General features: G+C 40.7%; 1 protein-coding gene across 1 annotated transcript; it reads left to right on the top strand.

Annotated features, from left to right (window-relative positions):
* Positions 1 to 733: 733 nt before the first annotated feature.
* LOC137160485 (cytoglobin-1-like) lies at positions 734 to 4,208 on the top strand. Its single transcript, XM_067559055.1, has 3 exons — positions 734 to 828; positions 3,033 to 3,264; positions 4,080 to 4,208. The coding sequence occupies exons 1-3, from the start codon at positions 734 to 736 to the stop codon at positions 4,206 to 4,208; spliced, it is 456 nt and encodes a 151-aa protein (XP_067415156.1).
* The last annotated feature ends 6,993 nt before the right edge of the window (positions 4,209 to 11,201 follow it).

The following is an 11,201-nucleotide window of genomic DNA, read 5'->3' on the forward strand; positions in this document are numbered from 1 at the left end:
AACTTAGTCCTGCGTGGTTTTTGCAGATCTGCAAGAACCCAAAGTCAATGGCTTTAGATAGCCCAATCACCAATACTTATTACAGGTATAAATTTCTTTGCAGGTTTACCCCCACTTGGCTCTGTTTAGTAGGCTAGCAAGTAACCCCAAGTGGTGATGGTGAGAATACAAGTGGGATAAAGGAAACAAAACTAGGGAGGGGTTAAAAGCCTGAGCCCTGAAGCTGAGTATCCAAAGGAGGAGTTACTGCTGAGGAGACACTGACCCTCATTTCCCAGATAAGTCCCAGGGATAAGTAAGGCCTACCTAAGTTTTGGGGAAAATGCTAGGCTTAGGTAAGACATTATATGGATTTAGGCCTTTCTGCAGACCTTTTTCTCCCAAAACCTATCCTTCCCCACTGAAACCCCAACCCCTCTTCTCCCTCCCTTCCCTTCCCAGCAAGACCTCTTTTCTATGTACTATAGTCCCCTGCCTTCACAGTGAGAATGCTATCCCTCCCTCTCCACCTGGTAACCTCCTTTCCTGATTAGAGGTGATTAGACAGCACTAAAACCTGCAGAAATGTGACTGACTGAAGTGGAAACAAAGAGCCCATTCAAGAGCCCTTAAATCCTTAGGGCAGTATATAGAGAGCTCTGAAACAGAGCAGGAGCACACATCACACTATCAGCAAGTCCCCGACCCTTCCTCTCTCATCTCACTGCACACTGATCTCAACATCTTCCTTTCCATGGCATTCTCTGAAGCAGAAGTGCAGAGGGCTCGTGGGGCCTGGGAGAAGATGTATGCCAATGCTGAGGACAATGGGACAACTGTGCTGGTCAGGTAAAGAAAGATCTCATTCCATTGTTAGTCAAGTGTGAGAGGAAGAGAGACAAATAGAACTACATGTCAGGAATTTGTTCTGGTTCACTTCACACAATTCCTTGATTCGAAACATTAGCAGCTATGGATATCTCACCTCAGTGGGAAATAGATGAGACAAAAGAGGTGGGGAGAAATAAAAGTGAAAGCGGAGTGTGGAGAAGTGGATTGGAAAAAATTAAAGAAACCAGAACTGTTTCACTTGGAAAGAACAGGAAGAGGAGATATAACTGAGGTATAGAATAATGAACAGTATAAAAGAGAAGGCCAGTTAGCCAGACACTCCTCTTCATTTTATCCCATAAGGAGCTAACAATGAAACAGACAAAACAGAGTTTTGTTTCTGACCCCATTCCTCTTGATCTTTTCCTCTAGAATCTTAACACTGGCTTCACTTCTTCCCAAAAATTCAAGCTTTTTCTCTTCACCTTCAAGGCACTCAATAACTCAGCTGGCATTTACATCTCTGCCTTTACCCACTCCTATAACCCTGCCACGGATCTATCCAAGTGTGACTCCTTACTGTTTCTAGTGCCTCTTTCGCTCACTCCTTCCTCCTCTCACACCACACCTAATGCCTGCATCAGCTTCACTAACCATACATAAAGCTCTATTCCTCTCCATCCTAGAATATCATAAAGAACAATTAAGGTCAGAAAAGTTATAATTTAAAAAATGATACTGTCTCATTCAACAGATCTCTTCCCTGCGGTAATTTACTGTAAAAGATTTAGCACTTATTACTGTTAGCTCTACTGAGCCAACACAGCTCTTGGAGAATGAGCTGGATTCTATTCCTTTTCATACACAACTGCTAACTAATATCTGATTGCAGATGGACTTTTTTTTTTTTTTTTTAACTGGTGATGCACAAGCCAGAAGGCCTGGCTTTAGTCTCAGATCCTGGGCTACATTTGCAGGGCTGGAAAATTGGGGGCAGGGAGAGAGAACCCCATCTTTATTTATAAAATATGACAGTCACTGAGTCACAAATGTAGCACCACACAATGCTATTTTTAGTCACTTATCACTATGTATATCCGCACTCTGAACCTCAGCTATTCTGTGAGGTATTTCAGCTACAATGATCACCTTCCATTCCATTTATGTATTTCTCTGTATTGTACTAATTTGTGCCCCTTTAAACCATAAGCCCTTCTGCCTAGGGAATCTTATTTGGTACTTTCTATGGCCATACTAAATAGATTATTAATTTGCTCCAGTGAGGGATATATTGCATTCTTAAATGATTTGCCAATATGCTGCTAAGCTTTGTACGGGATTATAGAAAGGGGCCTCATTTCCTTCACAGATGACTTCCGCTTAACACCATCTTTTCAGTGAATAATGCCAGTACTACCTAACACCTAAGTGAAAATCCATCTGAAGGCAGGCAGCAAACTCCAGTTTCTGGGCCTTCCCTGAATAAAGAGTTAGCTAACAAAGCCTGTGCTAGGGATTTCCTCCATCTAGTCATTTATTTAGACAAAGGGAAGAAAATACAACTTAGATTCTCTGATTACATATGCTTGGACTTTTGCAACATCCTTGGAGAGAATGAATTCCCAATTTCCAAGGGATTAAAGCTTTTTTTTAATATTATTATTATTACTTTGTTTTATAAAACATCCATTTTAGTGGGAAAACTGGACATGGTGGAATTTTAATCCAGGTAAAGAAGGTGAATGTGCCTCCCGGCCTAACACTCTGGGGGAATTTTCTGTTACATACTTTTGTTAAATGATGAGTGAAACTAGGTAGGAAGAGATGACAGGTAGGATGTGAGCATTTGGTATTAGCAAATATCATTGTGGTCACTGGGTTTCTGGCCGGCAGCAGTTTAGCAAGTTTTAAGGTGTAGTTAACAAGAAAAAAATCCTGTAAGCGGATGAAGGGAGAGAGTGGCAGACTATTACGAGAAAGTCGTCTGGAGTTAGTAGGGATCTGCTTTTGACTTGCAAGGAAAGGAGGGAATGAAAGCTAAAGAAAGCCAGGGCTGACACAGAAGAGGGAGCAAGTGATGACTATAGTTAAAGAGAAGTCAAAGAAGTACATGAGACAAGCTACATCCATGTCAATGCCTCAGTGCTCATGAGCTCATTAGGAAAAAACTCTCTCAACTGTCTTGTATTCCTCTCACCTGTTTTTTCCTCTACCCACTGCAGAATGTTTACAGAACACCCAGACACCAAGTCCTACTTCACTCACTTTAAAGGGATGGACACAGCTGAAGAGATGGAACAGTCAGATCAGATCAGAGGTCATGGCAAGAGGGTCTTCACTACCATCAATGACTTGGTCCAACACCTAGACAACACTGATGCTTTCCTTGGGGTAGTGAACCCATTGGGCAAGAAACATGCCACGCAGCTCAAAATTGACCCCAAGAACTTTAGGGTGAGTCATCAGACTTCTCCCCTCAAACGTACCATGTGATAGGATGCACATCTTTCCTGAGACACAGAACAGGTATCAATCAGCTTTGATGATGCTTATGGATTTGGGACTGCTGAGATCATTAGAATTGACAAATGTGCTGCCAGTAGTGTTCTTTTCCCCAGCCCTATATCCCCTTGCATCACATTGCCCTGGCTTGTAGTATAGTACTATACAGCATGTACATATAACTTTTACTCTTCAAGGCATTTTGGTAGCATTAATTAAATCTCAAGACATGCCTGGGAAGCAGGTTAGTATTGTAATGATAATACTTAATTTTAAAAAAAGATATAAACCTTCATTGTTTCAGAGCATAAAGACAACTAGTAAATGAGGAGGGTTAGGAAGAAGCATAGGTTATGGGCAGGTTAATCCATAACTGTTCAGTACTTGATTTCTTGCATCTTATGCTGAAACATCTGATACTGGTCACATGCAGGACAATGAACTAGATGGACCATTGGATTTATCTTATATGGCAATTCATATGCTTTTATGACTATGTATACAAGTGTGGCCAAAGTAATCCATCAGATATTGGATAGATTTAAACAAACAGTGGTGATGAGATAGAGTTGTTTTCTATCAACTCATTTTCAATTTCCATTTCCAATTCCGGATGCCAAAGCTGTTTCTGCGTCCCTTTGCCTTCTCCAAAAAAGTCAGACAACTTTTTCTTATTAGGAGGAACACAACTGACAAACAGCAATTCCTATCAACAGATAGAATGGAGGGAATTCTCACTGTCTGCTTCTTTCCCCCTTTTCCATTAGATAATCTGCGACATTATCTTGCAACTGATGGAGGAGAAATATGGTGGAGACTGCAAGGCTTCCTTTGAGAAGGTGACCAACGAAATCTGCACTCGCCTGAATAACGTCTACAAAGAAGCTGGCTGGTAAGGAAGTGCCATCTCTGGGCTGCTAAAACCTCACGAGCACCAAGACCCAGCACTGAATCACTGACTTTGAACTTCTAGCCACAGTTGAAAGTGAAGAAAAAACAGGAAAAGGCTTATTTAATGTAACTATTAAAGCTAACACCATGAATACATATAGGAAAACAAAAACTTATATATCAAAGGTAACCAACAAATTTTAATGCACTTTGCACCTAGAGATTTCCCAGTTTGACTGTAAGTTAGCAACAATCTTGAAAGCCCATGTAATACATTTTAAGGTTGATACTTCTGGGTGGAAGACTCATCACTTCACCTGCTATCAGAATAGAAAGGAACCAACCTCCCTAAAACCTCCCCCCTCTTTCCACCCGTTGAGTGATGGAGCAGTGTTCCCTTTCAGGGAATCTCATCCTCTAATCAGCAACCTGAAGGGATCATTTTTGGAGTGACTTCCTCCAACTGCCCTGCTTCTGAAATATTGAATAGAAGGCTCCAGGTGTGAGAGCAATTAACTACGGAGAAAGAATGAGGGAAGTCACTAGACTGGCTTGTGCAAAGATAGTGAGATTTCCAGAAGAATGGGGGGATAGTCGTCATCAGGCCAAACAAGATCACCCACTCCTTCACCGAGGTAAATGAATACATAGCTCAAATGAAGTACTGGCCTCCGCAGTAGAGCTTAACACTCTGTTGAGCAACTGTAACCATATGTCCACTAGAGGGCAGTGGTATCACACATTCTAACTTGTATACTATACAAACAATGCCTTAAAATTAATCCAACTGAGAGTCTTTCCTTCACCAGCTGAGTGAGGCCTGGCAGGTTTGACCTTGGTGTAAGTTCCTCCATAGTCCTTGTCAGCATTCCTGTTCCATCATGATACCTGAGCCTCTCTTCAGCAGTAAATGACCTAGTGTCTGCTTGATTGTTTTTCCTTGTACTTAATAGAGGTGATGAAATCATTCGTTAAGTTACTATATTTAACAGCATGTGTCCTTCTGCTTAAATATAACTGCAGCTATCACCTGATTGTTAATAAACACAATTAAAGTAAGTGAATGTCTCCCCTCACTTGTAAAACCAGAGTGGAATATTTTATAAAACAGAGTCATTGTCAAGAGAGTGGCTACTGGCTGTGGAACCAGGTTATAAAAGCACCACTACTGGTGGTAGTGTGGCATTTTTATTAACCCATCTAGGGTACAATTCCCATGCACCTAACAAATCTACAGTGCTTGGACTCCTAAAGGGTTGGAAGGGGGAGCTTCTAACCTTGTCCAGACACAACTATGGGATCAAAACAAGAGTTAGCCACGAGGCAGGAGAAAAGAGCGATGAAGTGATTTTGTCAGAGATCAGGATCACTCCAGCTCTCACACCTAGCATAAACACACTTCATTATTTACGCTTCAGATCAAAATGCAACTGAGTGGGATTGTAAGGTAATTCTGGGAGGGGGAAAACAAGCTTTGGGGCACCTGGAGACTGGGAGGACTTGGCGACAAGATGCTTGCAGCTGGACTGGCTGCAGGGAGTACAGCTAGAGGCTGGGAAGGGTAAGAGATGAGTTCAAATCATTGTCTGTGGGTAGAAAACAACAACGAACATCAAGCATTTTTGCAGGATCAGATTACAAGCAAGTGTACTCCACTGCAGTTTTAAGTGTTAGAGGGAAGGAGCAAAACTTGTGAAAACTATTTATGGCCCCAAATATATCACAGATGTTACACAGAGTCAAATTAAACATGCTGAAACATTAGAAATAAATTCCTCCTTTATTTAACTGCTACAACCCAAGTTAAGATTTCTATTTTCTCCATGGCAAAAGAAGATATACAGTCCATGATACAACTGATGTAGACAGAAATACAGATACATATGCCCAGAAGAGACTGGCACTTGAAAACGGTGGTTTGGATTTTTAGGCTCTTGTCATCTTACCTGCTGCTGCTATTACCTGGGAGATGGGGAGTAGAGAGAAGGATGTACAAAGAACCCCGAACTCAAGCCCTGGCAGGGACATAAATAACTCCTTTGTTTAAAAATGTTAATAGGTTTGTAATTTAAGATTTATGTATGTTATGTGAATGATTAGAGACCATAAAAACAGTTGAAGTTCTGCAGTTCATTTTTAAAATTTGTGGCAAGTAATTACCACAAAACAGGGAGGAAGGATGGTGATGTCGGCAAGGTGCTGGACTAGGACACTGGAGATCTGCTTTCAGCTCTGTTCAGTCTCAGTTCTCCACTTTTAAAATGAGGATAATGCTACTTCCCTACCTCACAAGGGTATCCATATACCAGTATGGTAAGCCATATAAAGTTTTCTTTATCTAGGTGAACTAATATCAATAGACACACCTACAAATAGTGTAATTACTGTGAAGAAAAGGTTAAGGGAAAGACCACACATCTAAAGATGGCAGGTAGACAACATTATTTTCTGTGGAACAATTCCACGGCATGAGCGAAGCCTTCATGTCAAGCTGCATGACTTTCATACAACCCAGGGCACGAACATCTTTGGGGAGAGACTGCCAAGCTGTTTAATATTATAGCTAGCGCTATTTGATTTTGTCCTTTAGTTATACCAGCTTTGTGTCACATAATTGAGTTTGCATTTGTGGAGTTTCTCTCCCAAGCCCAAAGTCATAATGTGGAAAATAGAGCAGACAATGAAAACTATAGGGTAAAGAGAAGGAAGAATTAGAGGACTCTCAAAGGAAAATCCTCACTTCCTCTAGTCTAAAATAAAATGTTTTGCCAATAATCTCTCTCTTCTTTCCAGGTAACATATAGAGGGGTCCCAGGAAATAGAATTCATCTTTATACTTTTAGAGGGAAGTAGGTTATTTTCACTTTCCAAAATCTCAAAAATGATCAGCTAAGTATTGTACAAACAGCCTATACTCTCAAATGACCAGAATGTCTCCAGTGAACTCTGACCTTTCAGTGCTTTTCCTTTGGGCCTTGTGGGTGAGGAACAAAGAAAGATAAAGAAACTCTTACAAGCAGGATGAAGCAAATATAATCGGAAAGTATCTGGCCTCTACCATGGCCAAGTAGTAACTTACCAGATGAGAAATGCAGTGGTAAAGCATTTCCACAGGAAATCTCAAATTCCAAAGCACCCCATTATCAGTAGGTGTGTTCCCATAAGCAGTGAGTGAAGCATAACAAGAGGTCTACGTCCATGGTGCTCCAATTCTCATGTTTCTTCCTACAATGCCAAAAAATTTTTTAAAAATTACACCCGCAACAAGGTGCTGATGTATAGGAAAGGTTCATTTCTATTATATCTCTAAGAGGATTATTTTGATCCTTATAGTATCTTTAATCTTGAAGAATCCCAAATATTTCATATTACATGGAAATCACTTCCACCCACTACTGACATTCATCTCAAGGTCGGTTGTAACATCAAAGTCTAAAGGTGCATAGCAATGTAACAGAACAGTTTTGGATGAGGTGAAATATACTGGAACCATCTGAACCTTCAGGAAGAATTTCACAGATGAAGTAATTATTCAACACATTTATACAGCTGGGTTTAATATTTTCCCACATAAAGAACTTGAACTAATAGGCCCTTTGTCACCTCGAAAGAACACCCTTCAATTATAAATTTACTGAAAACATACTGAGACGATCCCAGGAGCTAGTGAGGAGAACAGATAAGGGTGTCTTATGTGCTGAAGAAAGTTCTAGAAGAGCATGGAGCTAGTCAGAATGGTAGTTAGTGAAATCACAAAGCACTTGGGGAAGCATCTAGAAAAAAAGGGAGCTGCTCAAAGAGAAACTTGCTGTCAGGTATGAAGGCAGAAGTAATTAATCTGTACTAGACCATGGTAAATAAGTCAGAACTGATGCAGCATCAAAAGCCAATGAAATGACATACCAGAAGACTATGTTCAGAAACAACAGAACTGTATGCGGGAATCAAGCTGCCAGCAAAGAAAAGAAAACCAACCCCCAGTGATTCAGTTCCAGTCCCTGCTTTTTGTTTCAACATACATACAGATTTTAATAAATCTTTAATTACAACACTTGAAATGAAAAAAGATAACACTGATAGTGACTGCCAATTTGTTCAAGTAGAGAACGCAGGCTTGTAGTCCACAAATCAAATTCATTTGACTAGCTGTGCTGAAACCCAGCAAACCGTCCCAGTTTAATGGATTTATTTTGTTGTATTTAATTCAATGTTCTGAGCTTTGGTATCACCTTGTATCCCCTTATGAGGCAGCAGAAGCTGGCCAGGGTCCCTTTAATGGTTGCCAGGAGTGAGCAACCAACCAGTCTTGACATCAATGCCAGTGTCACACTAAATTGTCCAGTAGGAGCTATTCAGATGATAAGCAGCTGATACTGTTTCTTCCCCTAAGAATCACCTGCCTAAAACAGCTTGGTTCCATTACAGATTATGGAGAAGGGAAGGAGGGTAGTTATTTGTAGGGGCACAACTGTGCCGTCTCCCAACTTGCTAGAGTTTAGGTGAGCCCAGCGCTAAAGGAGAGGAAGAATGGCTTTGTAGTTAAGGCAGTGGTAATCAGATTTAGGTTGTACTCCTGTCTCTACCCCAATCCTCCTGTTGGTCTAGGAGCATGTGTAATTCCACGGGCAAGTTAATGATAGAAAGATAAAAGGTGTCATTTGATTCATAAAAATCTACAATCATATTTTCAATGGTGTCACCCTCTGCAGCATAGTGGAAGCTGAATCTTTGGAGAACACCACTACAGTAAAACAACGCTCAGTGGTGTCACCAGTTCCCTTCTGTGCACTTGATTCAGACAAAGCCCTAGAACATGAAAACAAAGCAACGAAAATCATTGGGGCGTTGGTGGGTATAACAGCATCCAAATGTTCCTTTCTGATTTTTCCTGATAACTGCAGAACACCATCAAATTTCCAACAAAACATTGCATGTGGCTAGAATGACATCCCCAGAAGTAACCAAGTACCATGTGAAGTCATTAGGTACTGCTAAATGCCAAGAAGGGATCATTTTAAAGTTACAGGATGAGCTTACTCGCACTGATAATCCATTCACATGAGGGACCATAGCTCATTAATATGACGAAAGCAGTCTTTAGTGATGAGATAACTAAAGGTGTTGAATGGATATTTTAGGTCATGCCTTCACAACCCAAAGAATTATCCTAGGCTGTGTCAGTTTATGGGCTCCAATCAAGACTAAAGTTGTGCTCAAATGCAAAGAAAGTCAAGGTGGCAAGGACTGTCAGAGAACCACAAACAGCTCACTGTTTCCTCATCTTTTGGTCATGTCCAGATCTCAGCACGATATTGATCTATGTGAGATTTTGGGAAAGTATGAGTTCTCTGCAGTACCATGATCGATGTTTGAATGTGATGGAACAATGCACGTATGCTGGGCGAAAAGCAAACTAATGTACACCTTGTATGACCTTCCTAAAGCAGGACCTACTGACAATATGATCGGTACTTTATGCCAGCAGGGGCCTTTCAGCATAGCAATTCTAGATGGTACAGCTGAGGCACAAGTTCTTGGCAAACAAGAAACTTAACACTTGCCAAGATTTGGCTGAACACTTCATTATGAGGCTAGAGAAAATAATAGACCTATGACAAAGTGGACCTTGTGTCTGCAATGTACATAGAGGAAACAATTAAAAATATCAGAAAGAAGAGACTCCAGGGTATTGCACCTGTCTAATACTAAATCATTGACTGCACAAACATCTCCAATGTCACAGTGAAAAAGCTATCATCTCATACTTGCACAAAGAACAAGTTAAATGCATACTTTGCAGGAAAAACGCTCTAGTATGTGAATAATTTCATCATCACATGGCATAATGAAGCTGTTGTCTTGCACTGTACAGTGGAGTTTCTTTGTAGTTCCCATGAGGCTGACACTAAAATTAACTTGCATGCCTTCAATGCCACAGATACTACTAAACTCCAAATTTTTCCACTAGGCATAGATGTTTTCTAGTGCTCTGAGATGCTACCCAAGACTTACACAGGATTCTGGTTTTGTGCCTGCTGCTAGGGACAGCATTACTATATATCCCTAAGAAATGTGTTCCCATCACCCGGACCATTAAAAGCTGCTCCACTGCCAGGTTTCCATGCCCTTTCAGCATGCGACTCTCCTGGAAGGTGGGCTAGAAAGTCCAAGTTACCTTACTGGAAGACATTTGATTCAGCCTCCAAAAGATTCTCTCCTCACTCTGAAGGTGCTCATAATGACTGAGACAATCACAGATGAGGTCATAAATGCACTGGAGGCATTCATATGCCAACTTTACCATTTGAAGACCAACATTACAACACTTGCAGAATTACACTTGTGAATGTTTTCCTAGCAGACAAATGGAGAAAGAATTACCACAAACAAGGGTGCATTTATACCTACTATCAAGAAGGAAAATCATCAAGCAATGGAATGGCTCTGTGATGATCGAGCACATCCAAAACTACTCTCCCCAACTGGGCAAGGATGAGCCTTGGAAGATGGACTGATCACACCAGTTGAGTGTGAAATGCCATGTGATCTTGAATCAATCCTTCCGCTAATCAAATGCTCATTTGCAAAGACCAGATGTTCACCGCCCTGCATAAGTCTGGCCAGCACTCTGCTTTGTTCATAAGTGTGAGAGTTGCATGGACAAGCACCAGCATGACATGTCTAGCAGAAGTGCCCTAGATGGACACAGATGATGACTTGAATAAATGTTTTCAGTCCTACATATCAAGGTTAATTTCTCTAGGATTACCAAAGATCAAAGTCTTCTTTATGTACACAACGTATCCCTGTGTTAAAGTATAATTTAAAAAAAAATGTATTTTTAATCATTTTCTCAAATATATATCTACATAATTGTTCTAGGATTTTCATGTTTGGCACCATTGCGTTTGTGGGAGAAAGAGCTTTCAAATTATTCCCAACTCAACCCATTTCTGATGACACTATTATCAAAATTTCCACTAACTGGAGGAGCTAGA

This window comes from Emydura macquarii, unplaced genomic scaffold (assembly GCF_026122565.2).
Source record: "Emydura macquarii macquarii isolate MOO-44397 ecotype Brisbane River unplaced genomic scaffold, CSIRO-AGI_Emac_v2 contig_2205, whole genome shotgun sequence".
Taxonomy (NCBI): domain Eukaryota; kingdom Metazoa; phylum Chordata; order Testudines; family Chelidae; genus Emydura; species Emydura macquarii.

Coding starts and splice junctions, on each gene's coding strand:
- LOC137160485 (XM_067559055.1), top strand. CDS start 734: ATGGCATTCTCTGAAGCAGAAGTGCAGAGGGCTCGTGGGGCCTGGGAG. Junction 829..3,032: donor GGGACAACTGTGCTGGTCAG/GTAAAGAAAGAT, acceptor TACCCACTGCAG/AATGTTTACAGAACACCCAG. Junction 3,265..4,079: donor TTGACCCCAAGAACTTTAGG/GTGAGTCATCAG, acceptor CTTTTCCATTAG/ATAATCTGCGACATTATCTT.